Source organism: Protomyctophum parallelum (assembly GCF_964188405.1).
Source record: "Protomyctophum parallelum genome assembly, chromosome: 19".
NCBI lineage: Eukaryota > Metazoa > Chordata > Actinopteri > Myctophiformes > Myctophidae > Protomyctophum > Protomyctophum parallelum.
In genome coordinates, this window is record NC_139717.1 from 9,713,356 (window position 1) to 9,740,201 (window position 26,846).

Consider the following 26,846-nt stretch of genomic DNA (forward strand, 5'->3'; position numbering starts at 1 on the left):
TGCTCAGCTCGCATTCTGAGCTGGCTGGCTTTCCAGAAAGGCTGGTTCTGTTGCTGCAAGGCAGGGCAGGGCAGACCGGGCCAGGCAGACAGAGAGCCAGGCCTCAAGAGAGGCCTGGCTGAGCTGACTGAGCAAGGCTGGTATGGCTGCAATGGCTGACTGCAAGGGCTGATATGCTCTGGCTTGGCAGCCTGACTTTCTACACTGGCTGACTGGCGGAGCTGACTGGCTGCGTTGGCTGACTGGGCAGGCTTGCTGGCTAGCTGGCTTGCTGTGCTCCCTGAGGGAAGCTTTGGGATGGATCTCTAGGGGCATTGGCTAGTGTTGAGCCTTCCTATGGCGTCTACCTTGATCTCCGTCCTAAGAAAGAAAGACAGAAAAAGAAAGACACACAAACCCAACTATGCAGCTTCCACCTGAGGAACCGAGACGCGAGAAAAGAACTGAGCGTCACTTGGGATGGTCACAAACTCTCCAACCATACCCACCCCATGTATCTTGGAGTTACACTGGACAGGACACTCTTCTTCAAAAAAACACCTGGAGAACACAAAAGCCACGGTCAACACCCACAATAACATCCTGTGAAAACTAGTGAACTCCCAAGTGGGGCGCAGACCCACAAACAATCCGTGCAACTGCCATGGCCCTGTCTTTCTCTACAGCAGAGTATTCCTGCTCAAGCTGGAGCCGATCACGTCACACCAAATTGGTCGACACAGCCCTAAATGACACCTGTCGCATCATCACGGGATGGGTCAAGAAAACACCTGTCCCGTCCGTGCCTTTATGCGCTAGCCGGCACCTCCCCCCGCACATCAGACGACTGTGTAACGCTCAAGATGAATGGAAAACACAGGAGATAGACAGTGAAGTCTGGAATGAAATGATAGAGAACACCTCACACACACAGTTTCCTTTCGTGGCTGTTTACATTCGAGGGTCGCCGGTCCTCTCAAACGGAACAGTTTAACGTCATGCCCAGGACGAAAAGATATAGAGAACACCATAATGACAAATGACAAATAACAGCAGGAAGGCATGGGCCACAATCCACCGTCTTGGCAAAGACCACACCACCCATAATTCACAACGGTCACAGCAAATTCTGTTGCATCACAACTAGTGTAGGTATTGGATGGAGCCCGCACACCACAGGTATAAGAAAGACGTGATGCAGAGGAGGGAAATGGGTCGGTAGCTCTTCGGGGATAATGGGTCTTTGCCAGGTTTAGGGATTGCAACCACTTTGGCCTTTTTCCAGACAGAAGGGGTGGTTTTCTGTGCTGTGCATGTGTTCAGCATCCCCACAAGCCAGGGCCTTGAGTTAGGTCCCAGGTGCTGTATCATTTCTGCCAGTAGGTCATCAATCCCTGCTGCTTTTCCGGGTTTCAACTTTCCCATTGCAGTTTCAAGTTCTTCTAGGTCGAAGGGTTTGGTTTGAGTGATGGCTGATTATGGTTGGTCTGATACCACTGTGCGATGGTATTCTATGTGGGTCGGTGGCGGTGTTGGTTACAACTGTTGGCCACCAGTTGTGACCAAGACCGCCACCAACCCACAGGAGAATACCATCGCACAGTGGTATCAGACCAACCACAATCAGCCAGCCTTCAAACCAAACCCTTCGACCTAGAAGAACGTGAAACTGCAATGGGAAAGTTGAAACCCGGAAAAGCAGCAGGGATTGATGACCTACTAGCAGAAATGATACAGCACCTGGGACCTAACGGAAAGACCTGGCTTGTGGGGATGCTGAACACATGCATAGCACAGAAAACCATCCCTTCTGTCTGGAAAAAGGCCAAAGTGGTTGCAATCCCTAAACCTGGCAAAGACCCATTATCCCCAAAGAGCTACCGACCCATTTCCCTCCTCTGCATCACCTACAAGCCTATCCCGTCACACCAAATTGGTCGACACAGCCCTAAATGACACCTGTGGCATCATCATAGGATGCATCAAGACAACACCTGACCCTGTCCCAACACCTGTTTACATTCGAGGGTCGCCGGTCCTCTCGAACGGAACAGTTTAACGTCATGCCCAGGACGAAAAGATATAGAGAACACCAACATGACAAATAACAGCAGGAAGGCATGGGCCACAATCCACCGTCTTGGCAAAGACCACACCACCCATAATTCACAACGGTCACAGCAAACTCTATTGCATCACAACTGGTGTAGTTATTGGATGGAGCCCGCACACCACCAAAAAAAAGAAAAACAACATACTATAGTATGCCCTCCGTGACCATGGACTTTAGCCTTTCGCTTTTCTGCAATTTAACCTTTTTTCAAATCCTCAACAATGATGAAGAATCGCGCACTATAGCGTGCCACTTAATGACCTTGACCAATATCAATGACCTTGAGCAGTATAAATTACCTTCAATAAGACTAGTAAATGACCTTGACCAGTATAAATGACCTTGACAAGTACAAATGACCTTGACCAGTATAAATGACCTTCACCAGTAGAAATGACCGTGACCAGTATATGACTGTGACCAGTATAAATTACCTTCATGAGACTAGTAATTGACCTTGACCAGTATAAATGACCTTTAGAAGACTAGTAAATGATCTTCACCAGTATAAATGACCTTTAGAAGACTAGTAAATGATCTTCACCAGTATAAATGACCTTGACCAGTATGCGGTCCGTGACCATGGACTAGAGCCTTTTGCTTTTCCTTGATTTTCACCTTTAAAAAATCCTCAACAATGATGAAGAATCGCACACTATAGCGCGCCGCTCAATGACCTGAGACCATGGACCAATGAATGAAATACAACACATTGAGCAGGGCACTGCAGGGAGTTGAACCCCGTTCCGGTAAACCAGAAGTCCGACACCAGTGCCTTAGTTTTTGTGTTGTTGTTCATTTAAAGGTCCAGGTGTGCATACGCATGTGCCCCTGTGTGTGTAGGTGCATGTGTGCATGTGTGTGCACGCTTCAATGACCACTGTTGGACCCAATGGCGATCAAGGACCTCAGGGAGCCACCCATAATTCACAACGGTCACAGCGAACTCTGTTGCATCACAACTGGTGGCCAACAGTCGTAACCAACACCGCCACGACCCACAGGAGAATACCATCGCACAGTGGTATCAGACCAACCACAATCAGCCAGCCCTCAAACCAAACCCTTCGACCTAGAAGAACTCAAAACTGCAATGGGAAAGTTGAAACCCGGAAAAGCAGCAGGGATTGATGACATACTGGCAGAAATTATACAGCACCTGGAACCTAACGCAAAGACCTGGCTCGTGGGGATGCTGAACACATGCATGGCACAGAAAACCATCCCTTCTGTCTGGAGAAAAGCCAAAGTGGTTGCAATCCCCAAACCTGGCAAAGACCCATCATCCTCAAAGAGCTACCGACCCATTTCCCTCCTCTGCATCACCTACAAGAGAGGCTGCTACTCCAACGCCTCATACCACTCATAGACACCAAGCTGACTAAAGACCAAGCTGGTTTCCGTCCCGTCCTGTGCTGGACAGAGCTCAACCTCACCCAACACATTGAGGATGGGTTTGAGGGAAAACAAATAACTGGAGCAGCAACTGGAGGGCGAAGCAAGCACGCAGGCAGCTTGTGCCTGCCTGCGTGCCTGCCTTCCTCATGTGGAAGCTGCATAGTTGAGTTTGTGTGTGTGTTTCTTTTTCTGTCTTTCTTTCTTAGGACGAAGATCAAGGTAGACGCCGTTGGAAGGCTCAACACAAGCCGATGCCCCTAGAGATCCATCCCAAAGCTTCCCTCAGGGAGTCCAGCAAGCCAGCTAGCCAGCAAGCCCGCCCAGTCAGCCAACGCAGCCAGCCAGCTCCGCCAGTCAGCCAGTGTAGAAAGTCAGGCTGCCAAGCCAGCGCACATCAGCCCTTGCAGTCAACCATTGTAGCCATACCAGCCTTGCTCAGTCAGCTCAGCCAGGCCTCTCTCGAGGCCTGGCTCTCTGTCTGCCTGGCCCGGTCTGCCCCGCCCTGCCTTGCAGCAACAGAACCAGCCTTGCTGGCAAGCCAGCCAGCTCAGAATACGAGCTCAGCAAGCCAGCGCAGCTGGCAAGCACGCAGTTAGTCTAAACCAGTTTCAGACTGGCAGGCCAAGGCAGACAGACAGGAAGACCGAGGCGCCTAGGCAGGCAGACAGGCCAGGAAGGCAACAAAGTGCAGGCAGGGGGACTGTCCGGCCTAAGGCTGCGCTGCAAGGGTTGGAGCCTGGCCAGCTCCTGCTGGTCTAGACTGAGTGGCTGTGGCTGCACAGTAAGGCTGCGGTAACCTAGTCTGGGCTTGCTGCTGCACTGGCTTGCTCAGCTCGCATTCTGAGCTGGCTGGCTTTCCAGAAAGGCTGGTTCTGTTGCTGCAAGGCAGGGCAGGGCAGACCGGGCCAGGCAGACAGAGAGCCAGGCCTCAAGAGAGGCCTGGCTGAGCTGACTGAGCAAGGCTGGTATGGCTGCAATGGCTGACTGCAAGGGCTGATATGCTCTGGCTTGGCAGCCTGACTTTCTACACTGGCTGACTGGCGGAGCTGACTGGCTGCGTTGGCTGACTGGGCAGGCTTGCTGGCTAGCTGGCTTGCTGTGCTCCCTGAGGGAAGCTTTGGGATGGATCTCTAGGGGCATTGGCTAGTGTTGAGCCTTCCTATGGCGTCTACCTTGATCTCCGTCCTAAGAAAGAAAGACAGAAAAAGAAAGACACACAAACCCAACTATGCAGCTTCCACCTGAGGAACCGAGACGCGAGAAAAGAACTGAGCGTCACTTGGGATGGTCACAAACTCTCCAACCATACCCACCCCATGTATCTTGGAGTTACACTGGACAGGACACTCTTCTTCAAAAAAACACCTGGAGAACACAAAAGCCACGGTCAACACCCACAATAACATCCTGTGAAAACTAGTGAACTCCCAAGTGGGGCGCAGACCCACAAACAATCCGTGCAACTGCCATGGCCCTGTCTTTCTCTACAGCAGAGTATGCCTGCTCAAGCTGGAGCCGATCACGTCACACCAAATTGGTCGACACAGCCCTAAATGACACCTGTCGCATCATCACGGGATGGGTCAAGACAACACCTGTCCCGTCCGTGCCTTTATGCGCTAGCCGGCACCTCCCCCCGCACATCAGACGACTGTGTAACGCTCAAGATGAATGGAAAACACAGGAGATAGACAGTGAAGTCTGGAATGAAATGATAGAGAACACCTCACACACACAGTTTCCTTTCGTGGCCGTTTACATTCGAGGGTCGCCGGTCCTCTCGAACGGAACAGTTTAACGTCATGCCCAGGACGAAAAGATATAGAGAACACCAACATGTCAAATAACAGCAGGAAGGCATGGGCCACAATCCACCGTCTTGGCAAAAACCACACCACCCATAATTCACAACGGTCACAGCAAACTCTGTTGCATCACAACTGGTGTAGGTATTGGATGGAGCCCGCACACCACAGGTATAAGAAAGACGTTCTTTGTTGAAATACTGACAGGGTTTCGATCCATTTGATCTTCATCAGGTCATGTGTACACAAAACATACACTTTTATACTAAGGGAGTGCCCCCATTAAACAATCAAAATACCACATTTTGGTGCCCCTCCCATCACTGCAGGTGTGACACGTCAACCCTGAGTGAGTAGGTGGGGACCCAGACATATTGATGTAAATATAGTCTGTTCAGAAATTGTAGTGCCTCTCATAGAGCTTGTAGGTGATGCAGAGGAGGGAAATGGGTCGGTAGCTCTTCGGGGATAATGGGTCTTTGCCAGGTTTAGGGATTGCAACTACTCCAGCCTTTTTCCAAACAGAAGGGATGGTTTTCTGTGCTATGCATGTGTTCAGCATCCCCACAAGCCAGGTCCTTGCGATAGGTCCCAGGTGCTGTATCATTTCTGCCAGTATGCCATCAATCCCTGCTGCTTTTCCGGGTTTCAACTTTCCCATTGCAGTTTCACGTTCTTCTAAGTCGAAGGGTTTGGTTTGAGGGCTGGCTGATTGTGGTTGGTCTGATACCACTGTGCGATGGTATTCTATGTGGGTCGGTGGCGGTGTTGGTTACAACTGTTGGCCACCAGTTGTGACCAAGACCGCCACCGACCCACAGGAGAATACCATCGCACAGTGGTATCAGACCAACCACAATCAGCCAGCCCTCAAACCAAACCCTTCAACCTAGAAGAACTTGAAACTGCAATGGGAAAGTTGAAACCCGGAAAAGCAGCAGGGATTGATGACCTACTGGCAGAAATGTTACAGCACCTGGGACCCAACGCAAAGACCTGGCTTGTGGGGATGCTGAACACATGCATAGCACAGAAAACCATCCCTTCTGTCTGGGAAAAGGCCAAAGTGGTTGCAATCCCTAAACCTGGCAAAGACCCATTATCCACAAAGAGCTACCGACCCATTTCCCTCTGCATCACCTACAAGGCTATATGAGAAGCTGCTACTCCAACGCCTTGTTGCCACTCATAGATACCAAGCTGACTAAAGACCAAGCTGGTTTCCGTCCCAGCCGCTCCTGTGCTGGACAGAGCTCAACCTCACCCAACACATTGAGGATGGGTTTGAGGGGAAACAAATAACTGGAGCAGCATTCAGAGATCTCTCTGCTGCCTACGACACTGTCCAACACCGCACAATGGTCAGGAAAAGCCTCCTCAACAACAGGCGCTTCTATGTCCAGTTAAATGACCAGAGGAGTAAATGGAAAGCCCAAAAGAACGGCCTCCAACAAGGTAGCGTGCTCGCCCCCCTCCTTTTCAATATCTACACAAACGACCAGCCACTACCCAATGCCTAATGCCAGCGTTTCATCTACGCCGACAACCTCTGCATTACGACCCAACAAGCAGACTTCCAGAAGATTGAGTCTGTCCTTGAAAGTGCCCTCCAAGAAATGTCAAGCTACTACAATACAACCACCTGAAACCCAACCTATAGAGAACACCTCACACACACATAATTTCCTTTCGTGGCCGTTTACATTCGAGGGTCGCTGGCCCTCTCGAACGGAACAGTTTAACGTCATGCCCAGGACGAAAAGATATAGAGAACACCAACATGTCAAATAACAGCAGGAAGGCATGGGCCACAATCCACCGTCTTGGCAAAAACCACACCACCCATAATTCACAACGGTCACAGCAAACTCTGTTGCATCACAACTGGTGTAGGTATTGGATGGAGCCCGCACACCACAGGTATAAGAAAGACGTTCTTTGTTGAAATACTGACAGCGTTTCGATCCATTTGATCTTCATCAGGTCATGTGTACACAAAACATACACTTTTATACTAAGGGAGTGCCCCCATTAAACAATCAAAATACCACATTTTGGTGCCCCTCCCATCACTGCAGGTGTGACACGTCAACCCTGAGTGAGTAGGTGGGGACCCAGACATATTGATGTAAATATAGTCTGTTCAGAAATTGTAGTGCCTCTCATAGAGCTTGTAGGTGATGCAGAGGAGGGAAATGGGTCGGTAGCTCTTCGGGGATAATGGGTCTTTGCCAGGTTTAGGGATTGCAACTACTCCAGCCTTTTTCCAAACAGAAGGGATGGTTTTCTGTGCTATGCATGTGTTCAGCATCCCCACAAGCCAGGTCCTTGCGATAGGTCCCAGGTGCTGTATCATTTCTGCCAGTATGCCATCAATCCCTGCTGCTTTTCCGGGTTTCAACTTTCCCATTGCAGTTTCACGTTCTTCTAAGTCGAAGGGTTTGGTTTGAGGGCTGGCTGATTGTGGTTGGTCTGATACCACTGTGCGATGGTATTCTATGTGGGTCGGTGGCGGTGTTGGTTACAACTGTTGGCCACCAGTTGTGACCAAGACCGCCACCGACCCACAGGAGAATACCATCGCACAGTGGTATCAGACCAACCACAATCAGCCAGCCCTCAAACCAAACCCTTCGACCTAGAAGAACTTGAAACTGCAATGGGAAAGTTGAAACCCGGAAAAGCAGCAGGGATTGATGACCTACTGGCAGAAATGTTACAGCACCTGGGACCCAACGCAAAGACCTGGCTTGTGGGGATGCTGAACACATGCATAGCACAGAAAACCATCCCTTCTGTCTGGGAAAAGGCCAAAGTGGTTGCAATCCCTAAACCTGGCAAAGACCCATTATCCACAAAGAGCTACCGACCCATTTCCCTCTGCATCACCTACAAGGCTATATGAGAAGCTGCTACTCCAACGCCTTGTTGCCACTCATAGATACCAAGCTGACTAAAGACCAAGCTGGTTTCCGTCCCAGCCGCTCCTGTGCTGGACAGAGCTCAACCTCACCCAACACATTGAGGATGGGTTTGAGGGGAAACAAATAACTGGAGCAGCATTCAGAGATCTCTCTGCTGCCTACGACACTGTCCAACACCGCACAATGGTCAGGAAAAGCCTCCTCAACAACAGGCGCTTCTATGTCCAGTTAAATGACCAGAGGAGTAAATGGAAAGCCCAAAAGAACGGCCTCCAACAAGGTAGCGTGCTCGCCCCCCTCCTTTTCAATATCTACACAAACGACCAGCCACTACCCAATGCCTAATGCCAGCGTTTCATCTACGCCGACAACCTCTGCATTACGACCCAACAAGCAGACTTCCAGAAGATTGAGTCTGTCCTTGAAAGTGCCCTCCAAGAAATGTCAAGCTACTACAATACAACCACCTGAAACCCAACCTATAGAGAACACCTCACACACACATAATTTCCTTTCGTGGCCGTTTACATTCGAGGGTCGCTGGTCCTCTCGAACGGAACAGTTTAACGTCATGCCCAGGACGAAAAGATATAGAGAACACCAACATGTCAAATAACAGCAGGAAGGCATGGGCCACAATCCACCGTCTTGGCAAAAACCACACCACCCATAATTCACAACGGTCACAGCAAACTCTGTTGCATCACAACTGGTGTAGGTATTGGATGGAGCCCGCACACCACAGGTATAAGAAAGACGTTCTTTGTTGAAATACTGACAGCGTTTCGATCCATTTGATCTTCATCAGGTCATGTGTACACAAAACATACACTTTTATACTAAGGGAGTGCCCCCATTAAACAATCAAAATACCACATTTTGGTGCCCCTCCCATCACTGCAGGTGTGACACGTCAACCCTGAGTGAGTAGGTGGGGACCCAGACATATTGATGTAAATATAGTCTGTTCAGAAATTGTAGTGCCTCTCATAGAGCTTGTAGGTGATGCAGAGGAGGGAAATGGGTCGGTAGCTCTTCGGGGATAATGGGTCTTTGCCAGGTTTAGGGATTGCAACTACTCCAGCCTTTTTCCAAACAGAAGGGATGGTTTTCTGTGCTATGCATGTGTTCAGCATCCCCACAAGCCAGGTCCTTGCGATAGGTCCCAGGTGCTGTATCATTTCTGCCAGTATGCCATCAATCCCTGCTGCTTTTCCGGGTTTCAACTTTCCCATTGCAGTTTCACGTTCTTCTAAGTCGAAGGGTTTGGTTTGAGGGCTGGCTGATTGTGGTTGGTCTGATACCACTGTGCGATGGTATTCTATGTGGGTCGGTGGCGGTGTTGGTTACAACTGTTGGCCACCAGTTGTGACCAAGACCGCCACCGACCCACAGGAGAATACCATCGCACAGTGGTATCAGACCAACCACAATCAGCCAGCCCTCAAACCAAACCCTTCGACCTAGAAGAACTTGAAACTGCAATGGGAAAGTTGAAACCCGGAAAAGCAGCAGGGATTGATGACCTACTGGCAGAAATGTTACAGCACCTGGGACCCAACGCAAAGACCTGGCTTGTGGGGATGCTGAACACATGCATAGCACAGAAAACCATCCCTTCTGTCTGGGAAAAGGCCAAAGTGGTTGCAATCCCTAAACCTGGCATAGACCCATTATCCACAAAGAGCTACCGACCCATTTCCCTCTGCATCACCTACAAGGCTATATGAGAAGCTGCTACTCCAACGCCTTGTTGCCACTCATAGATACCAAGCTGACTAAAGACCAAGCTGGTTTCCGTCCCAGCCGCTCCTGTGCTGGACAGAGCTCAACCTCACCAAACACATTGAGGATGGGTTTGAGGGGAAACAAATAACTGGAGCAGCATTCAGAGATCTCTCTGCTGCCTACGACACTGTCCAACACCGCACAATGGTCAGGAAAAGCCTCCTCAACAACAGGCGCTTCTATGTTCAGTTAAATGACCAGAGGAGTAAATGGAAAGCCGAAAAGAACGGCCTCCCACAAGGTAGCGCGCTCGCCCCCCTCCTTTTCAATATCTAAACAAACGACCAGCCACTTGAAACCCAACCCATCAAAAACCCAACTATGCAGCTTCCACCTGAGGAACCGAGACGCAAAAAAAGAACTGAGCATCACAAACTCTCAAACCATACCCACCCCATGTAACTTGGAGTTACACTGGACAGTTTAACGTCATGCCCAGGACGAAAAGTTATAGAGAACACCAACATGACAAACCCTACACTTAAACCCTCTATATTTAATAAAAAACAATTCTGGACAGGAATCCTGTATTGCAGGGGTGCCCAAAAGGTACATCGTGATCTACCAGTAATCACAAAGGCTGTGCAGGTAGACCATATGGCATGCCCCTGTATATAATCTATCACTTGAATTAAGGTGACTTGACACCAGCTCAAATGTTGCACACAAACATCAGTAGCAAAAGTACAAAGTTATTGTGACAGTAATAATTGCTATAGTGTGTGTTCAGTAACAGGAATATTCCTGTCTCTCCAGCTCTTTAATAAATAGAAAAGGGTTTAATCAGGAGTTGTAGTAGCCACAGGATAATCTAAGCGGTGGATATTGCTCTTTTCTTCATGTCTTTATGTATGTAAATTGTCTTGTTGTTTGTGTTATGTCAAATGCGTGTATATGTGTTCTGCATATACTTGGCTGCTGTGTTGCAAGTTACTGAACACACACTATAGCAATGATTACTGTCACACTATAGAGCTATTTAACACTGTTACTGAACACACACTATAGCAATGATTACTGTCACAATATAGAGCTATTTAACACTGTTACTGAACACACACACTATAGCAATGATTACTGTCACAATATAGAGCTATTTAACACTGTTACTGAACACACACTATAGCAATGATTACTGTCACACTATAGAGCTATTTAACACTGTTACTGAACACACACTATAGCAATGATTACTGTCTCAATACAGAGCAATTTAATTTAGGTAACCAAATTGACCCCAATAGTAGATCTTTACACTCTCAATAGTTCAATTGTTGTTAAGCATCTGCTTAATTTCCAAAAAAACTACACAATTAGAGAATGTAGAAGATTGCTACTTTTGATCCTTTGATTATATAATGCTGATTGTAGCATAGTGGTTAGTGACTGAGCTTTGTTAACATGAGTGCCCGGGATCGTTTCCCACCAATTTCAAAGAATGTTTGTTGCTTCGTGCCAATTTTCACAGAATGTTTGTCCTTTTACCTACCAAACAATACTATTTTCACCTCTAGTCGATTATTTATTCAGCGTTTGAGCCACGGACCACCATTTGAGGCCATCTAGTCTCTCAGACCCATTTGAGCCACTGACCACCATTGTGAGAGTCTATTAATGTGAAATGGTGGTCCGTGGCTCAAACATGTTATCACTTTTGAAGTTACTTGTTGTGTTTAGATATGTAAATACTACTCTTTAAAGCCGTGTTTCGGTAGTCGAGTGGGTACTGTCGACGGTTAGTAAACATTGAGGCCGGGCATAGTTGTTTATAAACCTTCGACACTAACCATTCGGCTACTGAAACACTGTTTTACAGTTTCGTACAAACATCATATATAAACATCATAACAAGTAACTTCAAGTGATAGACGTTTGAACACACAAACAACAACAGCGTTAAGTATTAAATAACATTTAATCACTTACTTGCTCCGAAGACGGACCCGCGATGGTGACGTGGCACGTTCCAAACAAACACTGACCAAACCTACCTCCACGCGTCTCTTCCGTATTTGAGGGCGGCGGCACTTCCTTCCGGTGTGAGGCCACGCCCGCGAGATTTAACCGCGAATCTATTGTAGTCATATTGTAGTTTTCTTACGTTACATCCGGGTACCTTGGTCCCATCCGCTTCTACTGCAAAATAGCTACATATGAACGCGTGAATCTTTTTTTTTTTTTTACAATAACGTTATTTGTCAGAAAGGAAGCCATTGAGGGTTAAAATGGGTCTTAATGCTTCCAACTCATATAACTGTCACTCACCAACAACACTTTTAATGATATTACATGAAGCAGACAGCCCTGTGATGAAACCTACACTGTGGTTAATAGGTTTTTATTCACAATGGAATGTTATTGTAGGCCTACTCTTAATATATCATGGTGTAGCACAGCACAGTAGATTCATATTTCAATCGATCTGGGATGTTAAAATTGTGCAAAACTCTGTTCAATGAATGGCCTCTTCTGCTACATTAAACATTACTAAACATTAAACGTTACTTATACCTGTTATTGAGACTCCTATAGAGCATGTTGACATGGATAGCTTGGTTAGTAGTATCTCTGTTAGTTAATGCAGTTTGATTGATTAAATTAATAGCCTATTTTATTAGACAAAAATGTAGAACGGTAGTGTCATAGAGTGGAAAATGCCATTTGGTTTAATGTCACAGAATGCAGTGCCACGTAGAGCAGCATGATAAATGGTTAACTTTATAGTAATATAGTGTGTTCAAAAATGGCAGATCTGCAAGTTCAGTGTCTTGAATGAGATGTGCTGTGAGTTTGCATATCTGCTATTGTCCAGCATAGGACCGTTGCACAGTGAAGTATAAACAAGGCTTTAGGATTTATAAGTCGTTTTTAGAATATAATAGAATATTCACTCCAGTGAATAGCCTAGCATTTATCCATTTAGATAACTTTTTGATGTTATTTAATTACTTATTTTTACACAGAAACATAATCTGTGTCTTTACAATAACTGTAATGTAATAATAATACTAATAATGTAATGTAATAATTATTAATTAAATAACCTTATTTTATTCTGAAGGCAACCGGATGTCTTAAATTAGCTAGCTCTCAGACAGGAAGTTCTAAATTAGCTCAAAAGACGGAGCCGGGTTTGCTGCCCCAGTAAAAGAAAAGTAACATGGAATCTGTCTCCATCTAGCGGGCCGGAGAGGAATGAACATTACATTAAGTGGTTCTCAAACTTTCAAATCTCCACGAGCCCTATTATTGTAAACAAGTGTAATGCTTTATGTTTATGGTGTCGTCCACTCACAGTTCACAAAGTGGTATTTGAAACGTTTTATTGTCAGAATCATACTGTAACGTGTTATGTTATGGATTAATGGATGGGTAGTATGAAGAAACAACCTCTTGAATATAAGGGATGCCTGCTTACATTTGTGTGCATAATGCAAAAACAAAAACACATCAGTGATTAACATTTCAATGCACAATCCAAACACTGTCGAATCTTCTCCTAATCTGGGACATGATGTATTCCTAAACTCTCCTTCAGCAGTGCACACACGCACACGCACACACACGCACACAAGCACACACACTTTATAAAATGAAAGTGGCAGATACGAGTCTTTAGACCACAAAAAGTTGAGTTATTGGAGCGTTCTATCAAAATTGGATAAGTCCGCAGCAGTCCCTGTGCTAGTTCAAAGTGCATAAGAACTGTATTTTCTAAAAATACTGACCTTCACAGAGTCGTGGTCGGGTCTGTAAGCGACCGTTACAACAACAGATGATTTGGGTGCAAATGTGAGATGCAATACGGTTACAATACCATTTCCTCTCCAAGGCACAATTAGCTCTTAATTTAAGTGACTCGTGATGTCCGTAAATGACTAGGGCTAGGGTGCAACAGTTAATTGAACTAATCAATATAATTCTTGATAATAAAAAACAATCGATTCATAATAATCAATAAAAAAAAATGAAATAGCCACTCTACAAGCTCATATTGTATTGGCTATTTTTGCTATTTTTGTGTGACACCATTGTGCAACATTTTACACTCTTAACAAAGTGTATAAAAAGAAAAAAAGTCAAACCAAAATTTCGATTTGTATTAAAAAATAACCCGCTTCTCGATTATTCGATTAACCGACAAAGTTATCAATAAACTAATCTCTGACTAAATAAATGATAGTTGCAGCCCTAGTCATGGCATCATGAAGGGGGGTTGTTTTTTCATACAAAGTTCACAACTCTGTGGCCACTTTTCCACCAGGTTGGAATCTGTTCCGTTCTTTCTTCCTTGCCTAGTTTTGAACCAGTTCAGAGTGTTTCCACTGAAAATGATTTGGTTCAGAAGACAGAATCCTAAAAGTAATAAAATAAGCCAAAGTGGGGGTGTCACTATGTTACAGGTTGGAAGATACAGATGTGATATACAATGGCAAAAGCAATCGAAACATCATCATTAAAGAAAGGTAAACCGTAACTGCTATTGACAGTTGAATTTCCCCCTTGAAATGGACACTTCGAACTGTCATATTTGACACATTGCTAGCCAGGCCTGGAATCGAACCTGGGGCAACTGGGGACTCCCGACAACAGTAGTACTGCTAAAAACTGGAGGAAACGCAAGCCGGTTCGCAGCCAGTCCCGTATAAAGCACCAAGGTTCCAAGAATCTAGAACGGAACCAGTTCTAGAATCAAAGTTCTATTGGTGGAAAAGGGGCCTTTATGATGTGTGCACATTGAAAGATGAGTGATTCTGATGAGCAATTGCAACACTGACTAAGACATCCACACAGACATGAAGGAGGGGGAAGGAGGGGGTATATAGTACAAGGTGGGAGAAAGAGGTATTTTACTGGACTCTTCACTGAGGTGTATTCATACGCAAGGGAATCACATTTCATTTTCTATCATTTCTTTTAAGAGACGTGCAAGTTAAAGCAATCCTCGTTACATTACAAAAAAGAGTTAACTTCCAGAATTCCCCTGATGAAGACAAAGACAGAAAACGGCAAAAGGGTCTCGCTATCAAACTCTACAGAGTCTACTAAAAATCAGAGTAAAAATAAGAAAATAAAGGCACATGTACAGCGGAAAATCCGTCTTTTTGGAGTCCTCGTTTTATTTATGTGTTTTCTTTCAGAGTTCTGTGGTTTTTGAGAGGTGTAGCGGCCCGAAGTGTGGCATTTGTGCAGGTGGCTGGCTGCCGCCCTAGCCTCTCAGTTTTTTTGGGGGGAAAACAAAAAGAAAAACAAAACAAAAATTAAGAATAACAATGGCTTCTCGTTCGGCGGCGTTAGTGGTCGGTGGCCGTGACGAGTTCGAACCACTGCCTCAGCGCGTCACTCAGGGTCTCGGGCAAGGCGTTGACGTCACGCAGGATGATGTAGAAGGGGAAGGGGAACTCGTCCATGTAGGAGCGGATCTCTGGCAGCTCCCCCGGCCCTTTGAAGATGGGAACCTTGATGTCCAGGATGGAGTCCTGAAGGGAGTCAATACGAGAGGGTAGAGACATTCCCATTCAGTTCATTTGTCACTTAGATGCACTGTTCAGGCACATACGTACGTGGGACAATCTTACGCTGGGAAGCTCCACTTACCATAAAACAGACATCAGCTTAAAAAGCATTACAAATTATGTTGGAGAACATAATTTCATTTTCAACCCATTGAGACCATTGTCCGAATCTACAAACGCGTTCTAAATCGTTAGTGCTCTCCCGGTTTTAATGGCTTTATAATAGGCGAACAAAAAATAAGAGCTCGTAGATTGACTATTCCCGCTATGAATAGTGTGCCTTGAGATTTTGACAAGTCCATTGGTGTGCCCTGGGGCACAGAAAGGCACTGATCTACACAAAAGCAACAAACAACATCAACATGTATTAATTTGAGACTGCCCTTACCCTTGAGTTGGGGTTGTCCAGCACCACAAAGATGACAAAGACGTTGGCGCTTCGCGCCGCCTGCACAGCGGCCGTCACCTTGTCCTTCCCCTCCAGGAAGAGACCGCGTCCATCCGACACCACCAGCAACAGCTGGGCTGTCTCTGTGGACAGAGAAAGGCACAAACGGACGAAATCGCATCATCACAATCAATTTTTATTTTTTTAACTTATCTGTCAGTGGCCAAAAACAGACATTCCCCCTATCCGTGCACACGGGTAGAGTGGCCAGTAGAGCGGCTGGATGGGAACCGCGAGGTTCCCAGTTCGATGAGCAAGACTCTGAACCCTAATTGCTACCGATGTGCAGGTTGGTTTCCTCCGTCATCGGTGTATATGAATGGGTGAATTTAATGTAATAATGTACAATTATGTAAAGCGCTTCGGATAAAAGCGCTATATAAATACACCATTTACCAGGTGAGCCTCTACTGCCCATCTACAAAGGCTTCTAGTTTTTTTTTGTTTCGATAGACATCTAGGTCGCTGAGCCACCTTCACTGGGAGAATGATACTGGGTAGTGGGTTTCTGACATGGCCTGTAGCCCAGCTCCATACAGCGCTAACATTTGCTCCACCGGGGCCTTTGTGGACACAACAAAGGCCTGCTTTTGACCTGGAGGACTTGGCTCTGATCCTGGTCTCATGGTGACACACTGAAGGCTTGTTTGTTGGACCTGAGATACAATCTGGGCATGGACCCCATTTTACTAAGCAGGGGTGGATTCAATCAGCGGTGCATTCATGAGTGTGTCTGTTAGTCAGGGCAGAAAGGTTACGCGGCGAGGCAAACCAGTCACACAGCGATGTTACAACCTCCACTGGTATCGCATATTCAGTGACAGAGATTTGGTGTAGAGGGGCAATGAAGTATATAGGGTTTAAGTGGCAAGAAATATTGTGTATGAAAGATTATTTCCTGGTGTCTGGTACACACATTCTTCATTCAAGTCAGCACTAAGGTACTACGCAAGTTTGTGCTTTCTTCTTTTTATACAAGTATTTCAGAAAACCGTATTAACGGCCATGCACCCAGCTTGAAAACATGTCGCACTTAATAGGACAGACTAATAGACAATCTCCAAACCTCTTCAATATTTGTATTGTGCGTTTGTCTGCAGTGCATGCACAAACGTTACGTAGAACACATTACCTGCGTTTGGCGATCCTGCTGTCTTCTGTCGCGCTGATACAAACATTTTAGCGGACGTCTCTAGAAACTGCAGAGCACAGACACAGTCAGTCATTGATCTAGAGTACAGTGTATGACCGTAAATTAATGTTTGATGTAAAAAAACAACAACATTTCCTTGATTTCAGGAATCCAAGTATCTACTTTATCCGACAATTTGCTATGAAAACTACATGAGAAAACCATAGCTAGCATAATATGATGCTATGAATGAACGTGAAATTGTTGCAATTATTGCCTTCCGAGCAGATTTATTTTAAACTGTGGCCATAATATTTCAGTATGTATCGTTTTGTTAAACGTGCAAAAAATAGCAAAAGTAGCAGATCTTCGAGCTCAAAACGCATCACTTAATTCTCACCACAAGCTTACAGATCTGCTTTGATACTTTTGTGTGACACTGTAGCATGATCAAGCAGGGCATTTATTTACGAAAAAAAATCACAAGTAGTTTGTAAAATAACCTGTGTGTATTGCTATGTAGAATGATTGTAGAACAGTGGTTCTCAAAGTGGGGTCAGGGGTGCACCACGGTTCCTTGAGGAGGTTCCAAATGGACCCTCCCAACATTATTGATAATAAGGAACCAAATGAACCCTTACAGATCTGTAACACTGAGAGTGTACGAATCAGGGGGGCAGTCAGACAGATATTTTGTGAAGCCTGTAAGGAAATCGCGATTCATATAATGGCCTGTTGTGGCGCTGTCATTGGACCCAGAAAAACCCATATCCCCATAGAAGTCCATGTATTTGGGCCCAACTTCACCTAGACTGTACTACCTTAATAAACATGGTCATGAATACTTTCTGCTTCCAGTCACTAGTTTAAAGTCTCATTTCTAATGTCATAATATTGTTTTTGGAAAATTATGGTCCCATTAATTAAAAAAATGACCATAAAGTCGCGTATGTTCTGAGGGCCGTGGCTTCCGTTACAGTCTATGATCGGGATTCCCCTCCCACTCGAGTCAAAATAAAAACCAACGGAGAAGAAGGGGGGAAGTCCCGCCTCGTTGTCTGGGCCAGCCAATGGCCAGCTGGGCCAAAACGGAGCCAGCCAATGGCCAGCTGGGCCAAAACGGATCTAGAAATATGGCGATTTACATCAGGAATTACCATAGAATTACAGGCTTCATTTTACGTCCATGTTAGACCCGGGGAACGCTTTGTCCATATTTTTTACAGTCTATGGTACGAATGCAACCAAATGAACACTTACTGTACATGTCTGTAAGTTCCATTTGTACTCTCTGAGTTATAGGGGGTCCTTGAAATGAAGACGTTTTGAGAAACACTGTTGTAGGGGGTGCATACGTTGGTTAGACATACCAAGTCCTATAGTCATTAGTCCGACAACACCCTTGCTGCGGGTTAAAAATCACCCGTGCTGCGAGTTAACAGTCACCCGTGGCTCCCGACATGCGTGACGGGTTAAAACTAACCTGTGGTGGGTTAAAAAAAATCATGCGTGGTGTCCGCATGCGGTTAGGGTTTTGGGTAGGGTGTCCAACCAAACACATGCACCCCTGTTGTAGAAGGAAGGCTATGGGGTGGGGAGTCCATGTTTGGAAGCAGTTTGTTGTAGCTTGTAGTTTTGTGAACGTGTGACTCCGACAGTACCTGTGCTATCCTGGTCTTCTTCTGCTGGAACTGACACAGTCTCAGTATCCTGGCTCCTGATTCGTCGTTGAACTGCTGCTGGAAAGGGTGGAGGAGCTGCACGGTCTCCCCGAAACTGCGAATACAAATACATGTTACTGTAGCTCTTTGTCAAAGACATGTTAGGGAGACAGGGGATAACAGCACACATACTGTAACTGTACTCAGACAGGCTTAACAACTTAACCCCTATTTTATTGTCGTACAGCCGTGTCACTCACACAAAAGTGGAGAAAATAAAGAATATACAAGCTTAGCTCATCTATTTTCTATTCGTTCTTTTTTTCCTCCTTCAAATTTTGAAAAATACAATTTTGAAGACCCATGGTCCACAACGTCTCTAGGAGTCACTTACTGTACCAGACATCAATCAATGTTCTGTGACACTTTTCTATCTTTCGAGGTTAAGTGGGCTCCTAGGATAATGCTTTTTGGTTTCATCACCCGTGAGCAAATTAACCCAATAAGCCTGATGCAGTGAGTTCTTACCTGCATACAGAGACCTGGCCCACCTCCAACAGAGTGAGGACATTGTTCTTACCTGCATACAGAGACCTGGCCCACCTCCAACAGAGTGAGGACATTGTTCTTACCTGCATACAGAGACCTGGCCCACCTCCAACAGAGTGAGTGCATTGGCGATCACCGACAGGGATTCAAAAGCCAGCTGGAACATAAAGGACACAAACAGTTTGTACAGTAGTTTAACCGTTTATCTATCTGTGCTGTAAGAAAGAACAATATAATAGAGCTATATGCACATGACATCAGCGTACCCGACTTGAGTGACAAAAAAAGAAAAGAAAAATCTGGCCAAGACAATTAAGTAGATAGTCAACAACGTTTGAATACAGCCTTCTTCCGTTTTATCTCGGTATGTGGTAGATGTGTGCTGACCTGTTTGTTTTAACTAGGTATGTGGTAGATGTGTGCTGACTAGGGCATTAACGACTTGAGATTTTTCCAAGTCGACTTGTCAGACAGTAAAGTCATAGTTGAGTCGTTTTGTAGGACTCAAACATTTGAAAACACTGAGAAAAGAGGACAAACACCAGACCTGATGGCCGTTGCTCGTAGAGCGCGACGCTCAATCACCCATTGGAATGCAAATGCTTGCCTTTCAGGCTGCCTTTATATCCTACTCGTCTCTTTGAAAACGCTTCTGATTGTGATTGTGGGTGGGGGGGAGACGGGGTGGGGGGGGGGACGACGGGGACGACGGACGGGGACCAAACGGCGGTGAAAAGTTGACTCGTCCGTTCACTGACTGATTTATAAACGGCTTCGAGTCAGTGTTACTTCCATGTTGCGTAGCACTGTCCAATCTTTGGTATCTTTACCGTTCATCATGTATGCTCTGCGGGCAGCAGCAGCTGTAGGCTATTTTGTCACGATCGCGTTAATGAAACCAAACGCTACTCGGTGCCGGTACAGGATTATTATTTCATGTCAAAATGAAAAGATGATGTTATCCAGGTAAAGTAGTGGCATTGGCGCATTGGCAGTTTGGCACACAGCGCAGCACAACGGCCCGAGAACACAATAAGAAATATAACATTAACACTAGTGGCAGTCAGCCAGCCCGACCTTCAGAACACAATAGCCTATAGAACACATACCGTAGGTCTATATATTATCATCACAGCAGCCAGCAGCAGTTTGGCACATCAGAATACAATCTGCATTACCTTCCACGTGAACCTCCTTCTCCTCCTCCTCCTCCTCCAACAACTAGATAACGTTCTCATGTTAGTTTGTTACTTATTTTCTGAGCCATGCAAATAAACAACAACCAGCACTGACCAGAGACGGAGAGGTTCATGTGCCCCACGCAAAGCTTAACCAGAAACAGGACAGTCATTGCGTCAGCACGGATGTAGCCTCGGAAACACAGACGTTTTATTTCCAGCACGGAGGTGAGGGGGATATCGTTTGGGGATAACGTTTGCGCGCTTCTATCTGTTACTTCTCTGACACAGCGCAGTTCAAACTTCAAATTCAGCCAGTCAATATTAGTGGGACACCGCACGCTGAGAGCCACATACACAGCTGCATTTGGTTTTTAATTAAGGGCGCGTTCTGAATGCAATGCAAACTAATAGGCGAGTGCGCTCTGGTGCATATGCAAAGGGAAATAATTACTTCTGTCCGTGACAATAATCAATGCTACAGTTTGAATATTCAAAAAATATGATATGGGGATTGTTTTTTAATCTGAATCGACTTGTGTTAATGAAATCGATAAATCGAGTTGTGCTGACCTGTTTGTTTTAACTCAGTATGTGGTAGATGTGTGCTGACCTGTTTGTTTTAACTCAGTATGTGGTAGATGTGTGCTGACCTGTTTGTTTTAACTCAGTATGTGGTAGATGTGTGCTGACCTGTTTGTTTTAACTCAGTATGTGGTGGATGTGTGCTGACCTGTTTGTTTTAACTCAGTATGTGGTGGATGTGTGCTGACCTGTTTGTTTTAACTCAGTATGTGGTGGATGTGTGCTGACCTGTTTGTTTTAACTCAGTATGTGGTGGATGTGTGCTGACCTGTTTGTTTTAACTCAGTATGTGGTAGATGTGTGCTGACCTGTTTGTTTTAACTCAGTATGTGGTAGATGTGTGCTGACCTGTTTGTTTTAACTCAGTATGTGGTGGATGTGTGCTGACCTGTTTGTTTTAACTCAGTATGTGGTGGATGTGTGCTGACCTGTTTGTTTTAACTCAGTATGTGGTAGATGTGTGCTGACCTGTTTGTTTTAACTCAGTATGTGGTGGATGTGTGCTGACCTGTTTGTTTTAACTCAGTATGTGGTGGATGTGTGCTGACCTGTTTGTTTTAACTCAGTATGTGGTAGATGTGTGCTGACCTGTTTGTTTTAACTCAGTATGTGGTGGATGTGTGCTGACCTGTTTGTTTTAACTCAGTATGTGGTGGATGTGTGCTGACCTGTTTGTTTTAACTCAGTATGTGGTAGATGTGTGCTGACCTGTTTGTTTTAACTCAGTATGTGGTAGATGTGTGCTGACCTGTTTGTTTTAACTCAGTATGTGGTGGATGTGTGCTGACCTGTTTGTTTTAACTCAGTATGTGGTAGATGTGTGCTGACCTGTTTGTTTTAACTCAGTATGTGGTGGATGTGTGCTGACCTGTTTGTTTTAACTCAGTATGTGGTGGATGTGTGCTGACCTGTTTGTTTTAACTCAGTATGTGGTGGATGTGTGCTGACCTGTTTGTTTTAACTCAGTATGTGGTAGATGTGTGCTGACCTGTTTGTTTTAACTCAGTATGTGGTAGATGTGTGCTGACCTGTTTGTTTTAACTCAGTATGTGGTGGATGTGTGCTGACCTGTTTGTTTTAACTCAGTATGTGGTAGATGTGTGCTGACCTGTTTGTTTTAACTCAGTATGTGGTAGATGTGTGCTGACCTGTTTGTTTTAACTCAGTATGTGGTGGATGTGTGCTGACCTGTTTGTTTTAACTCAGTATGTGGTAGATGTGTGCTGACCTGTTTGTTTTAACTCAGTATGTGGTAGATGTGTGCTGACCTGTTTGTTTTAACTCAGTATGTGGTGGATGTGTGCTGACCTGTTTGTTTTAACTCAGTATGTGGTGGATGTGTGCTGACCTGTTTGTTTTAACTCAGTATGTGGTAGATGTGTGCTGACCTGTTTGTTTTAACTCAGTATGTGGTAGATGTGTGCTGACCTGTTTGTTTTAACTCAGTATGTGGTGGATGTGTGCTGACCTGTTTGTTTTAACTCAGTATGTGGTAGATGTGTGCTGACCTGTTTGTTTTAACTCAGTATGTGGTGGATGTGTGCTGACCTGTTTGTTTTAACTCAGTATGTGGTGGATGTGTGCTGACCTGTTTGTTTTAACTCAGTATGTGGTGGATGTGTGCTGACCTGTTTGTTTTAACTCAGTATGTGGTAGATGTGTGCTGACCTGTTTGTTTTAACTCAGTATGTGGTAGATGTGTGCTGACCTGTTTGTTTTAACTCAGTATGTGGTGGATGTGTGCTGACCTGTTTGTTTTAACTCAGTATGTGGTAGATGTGTGCTGACCTGTTTGTTTTAACTCAGTATGTGGTAGATGTGTGCTGACCTGTTTGTTTTAACTCAGTATGTGGTGGATGTGTGCTGACCTGTTTGTTTTAACTCAGTATGTGGTAGATGTGTGCTGACCTGTTTGTTTTAACTCAGTATGTGGTAGATGTGTGCTGACCTGTTTGTTTTAACTCAGTATGTGGTGGATGTGTGCTGACCTGTTTGTTTTAACTCAGTATGTGGTGGATGTGTGCTGACCTGTTTGTTTTAACTCAGTATGTGGTGGATGTGTGCTGACCTGTTTGTTTTAACTCAGTATGTGGTAGATGTGTGCTGACCTGTTTGTTTTAACTCAGTATGTGGTAGATGTGTGCTGACCTGTTTGTTTTAACTCAGTATGTGGTGGATGTGTGCTGACCTGTTTGTTTTAACTCAGTATGTGGTGGATGTGTGCTGACCTGTTTGTTTTAACTCAGTATGTGGTGGATGTGTGCTGACCTGTTTGTTTTAACTCAGTATGTGGTAGATGTGTGCTGACCTGTTTGTTTTAACTCAGTATGTGGTGGATGTGTGCTGACCTGTTTGTTTTAACTCAGTATGTGGTGGATGTGTGCTGACCTGTTTGTTTTAACTCAGTATGTGGTGGATGTGTGCTGACCTGTTTGTTTTAACTCAGTATGTGGTAGATGTGTGCTGACCTGTTTGTTTTAACTCAGTATGTGGTGGATGTGTGCTGACCTGTTTGTTTTAACTCAGTATGTGGTGGATGTGTGCTGACCTGTTTGTTTTAACTCAGTATGTGGTGGATGTGTGCTGACCTGTTTGTTTTAACTCAGTATGTGGTAGATGTGTGCTGACCTGTTTGTTTTAACTCAGTATGTGGTGGATGTGTGCTGACCTGTTTGTTTTAACTCAGTATGTGGTGGATGTGTGCTGACCTGTTTGTTTTAACTCAGTATGTGGTGGATGTGTGCTGACCTGTTTGGAGTGGTTGTCCACCATACTGGAGGAGTCGTCGATGGCCACACAGATCTGGTACTCTCTCTTGCTGGGTTTGGTTCTCCTCAGCCAGATCTTGTCTTTGCGGAACTGGCTGGCGATGTAGGGGATCACCTTCCTCATGTTGAGCCGCTTCCCTGTGCGGTAGTCTCCCCTGTGCAAAGCATGCGTTGTCAGACAATGCTGTGATGGATCCAATTTACAATTTAGGCATTTAGCAGACGCTCTTAATCCGGAGCGATTTACAGTAAGCAAGAACAACACAAGGTAATACATCAAATACATAGAAAGGATCATAAGCAAGCTAAGAACCTAACATCCTATCCCTATTAATTGTATTGTCAGGATGAATGCCGAAGGCTTTGTTAAGCCTGCAGGTCATTCTGATAACACTGTTATTTTGTCTCTGTCCAAGAAATTTACTTTTCAGGATTCAAATAAAAAAAAGTAGCAGATCCACAAGCTCAAAATGTGTGGCTTTGCGGGCTTGCAGATCGGCGACTTTTGATGCTTTTGTGTGACGATGTAGTATGATCAAGTAGGGCGTGAATTTAACTCATTTACGGTCAGAATTGTCTGTATAGTGATAGTCCCTTCCCTGCCATGGCTTGCATGATGATTTGTTTTGAAGATCCTAAAATTCACACCAAAATGAACTGGAAGCAAAATCAGCTACGCTAACGTTGGCTTCTTTATAAGTCATCCGAACTGCTATTGTCGGTGCATGACATGCTTCCATAGAAGACATGGAGGCTTCTATGGAATCCAAATGACTGAAATCAGTCGTGGTAGTCATGAAGACTTGTGAGCTACTGTATGTGGTACTGTACTGTACTGTACTGTACTGTACTGACTTGAGCTTAGCGGCCTGAGTGGGTTCCAGGATGAGGCGGAGCTGTTCACACAGCTGCTGGGAAAGGGCAGAGGTCAGCGTCTGGTACTGATGCCACATGGCCGCCGCTGCACTCTCCTGCATCACAAATAGAAACAACAAGAGTTTGTCATCAAAACAAAAAAATGAAATAAAAGCCGATGCAGGTTTTAATAATGAGTTTGACTTTTGGTCAAGTTTTCTGATGGCTTGATATCTTATTTAGGAACAAAACTCAACAGCTACAATTAGTCAATTATGCATTCAGCAAATATCCACAGTGACTTCAAAAGGTTTTATTGTATGGAAGTGCAGGTCCAGCCACTGTGGAGACACTGTGGTCTGGTGTGTTGCACCGTCCTGCTGCTCTGTGGTGTGGTTTAAACCAGAGTCTAAGGTTGTAGAAACTGGCTCTGAACACACTACACTTGAACTTGGCGACCCTCTTACAACTCTCCCCAACTTCTGTTTCAACTGTGCAGTCATGTAAAAAAAAAAAGTCTAATCCTTACCCTAGCTCACTAGATGCTTAGCAGAGTGAAATAAAAATTATATACATTTTCATGAACACTGTCGTGATCGGTCAAATACCCTTCTGGGTCCAACAATGAAAATGACAGCTTCCAGGTTGTTCGGGTGGAATTGCAGATTGTATACCATGGGCTTCTAACTTCTGCACTGTATCCGATTGTGTATTCTTCCTTTTTTTGTGATCTTTCTTGTGCTAATAAAATAAACGGGTGACGTCACCTCCTCTGCATCTCCGGGGGCTTGTTTCTGCCAGGCTTCCAACTGAAGCTCCATCTCTCTTCTGATCTCCTCTGGGTCCACCTCCACTCTCTGGACAGACACAGACACAGACACAGACACAGACACAGACACAGACACAGACACAGACACAGACACAGACACAGACACACACACACACACACACACACACAGACACACACACACACACACACACACACACACACACACACACACACACACACACACACACACACACACACACACACACACACACACACACACACACACACACACACACACACACACACACACACACACACACACACACACACACACACACACACACACACACACACACACACACACACTTCAGTGTGTTGACATCCATCATTCTGTTCGAGACGATATCCATCTAAGGTTTATATCTGTTCCACATCCACCCATCATCATTCAGTACCTGGTCCAGGTCCATGAGCAGCTCTGGGACGGTGTGGATGGTGGACTCTGTGCATCTCTCTGGATGCTCTTCATCCTCGCCCTGTTCTCTGTCTCTCCGTCTCTCCTCCTCCTCCTCTCTGTGCGTCTGGGTCTCCATCTCTCCACCGTCCACACTTGCTGCAATTACAAACAATTAGATGTGACTTTTAACCACTTAAGACCTGTATACTCCGTCATATAATTGCGAGCGAAACTAGACGATTGACCACCTCACAATGTGTGGTGACTCGTGACACGACATGTTGTAAGCTTGTAGATCCATTTTCAAAATGATTTCTACATAACTTGTACATATATGTAAGAACATGCCCTGAATAGGGATGCTAGGTTTAAAGTGGTCAATAAAGCACAAATGCAGTTTTATTGTGGACATATTGTCTTGTACATACAGTAGGTACTGTGTCTGTATGACAAATGTGGGGTCAAAGTGAACCGGTATGCACACAACAATGCCCGACACAAACACGTGTTCAAACAAATAATTGTAGAGTAAATGATAAACCTTTCTGGGAGGTCTTGGTGGAGTCCAGCTGTTCTGGCTTCAGCTCTGGGGCGTCGACCGCCTGCAAGTCCTCCTCCTGCTCCCCGGTATCCATGGCAATGTCGTCGTCATCTTTGTCCTGGTCTTGTTGAGGCCCAGCTGGTTTCTGCTGGTCTGTGCTGGCGACATCTACACACGAAAACACACACTTTTACACACCAGTTGAGCCACCTCAGACTCAGATACCCTGTTGTTGTTCCTGACCGATGGGCCACATAGCTCGGGAAGCATTAGTTCCCAAGGCTCCGGAGCAACATACAAAGTACAAGGTCAAAATGTAGGGAAGGTGTTGGTCCAGCCACTGTGCAGATTGTGGTCTGGAATTATTCGTATTGTTATTT

At 45.3% G+C, this 26,846-nt stretch overlaps 1 protein-coding gene across 1 annotated transcript in view; it reads right to left on the reverse strand.

Annotated features, from left to right (window-relative positions):
• Positions 1 to 13,989: 13,989 nt before the first annotated feature.
• mdn1 (midasin AAA ATPase 1) overlaps positions 13,990 to 26,846 on the reverse strand; it is an 89,258-nt gene continuing 76,401 nt past the window's right edge. Inside the window, exons 95-104 of the mRNA XM_083790687.1 lie at positions 26,467 to 26,634; positions 25,924 to 26,081; positions 25,467 to 25,556; positions 24,700 to 24,815; positions 23,825 to 23,999; positions 19,397 to 19,470; positions 18,765 to 18,879; positions 17,104 to 17,170; positions 15,912 to 16,054; positions 13,990 to 15,487 (exon numbers count right to left, since the gene is read on the reverse strand). Coding sequence (XP_083646813.1) covers positions 15,302 to 15,487; positions 15,912 to 16,054; positions 17,104 to 17,170; positions 18,765 to 18,879; positions 19,397 to 19,470; positions 23,825 to 23,999; positions 24,700 to 24,815; positions 25,467 to 25,556; positions 25,924 to 26,081; positions 26,467 to 26,634 — 1,292 coding nt within the window. The 3' untranslated portion in view covers positions 13,990 to 15,301. The remainder of the gene's footprint in view (positions 15,488 to 15,911; positions 16,055 to 17,103; positions 17,171 to 18,764; positions 18,880 to 19,396; positions 19,471 to 23,824; positions 24,000 to 24,699; positions 24,816 to 25,466; positions 25,557 to 25,923; positions 26,082 to 26,466; positions 26,635 to 26,846) is intronic.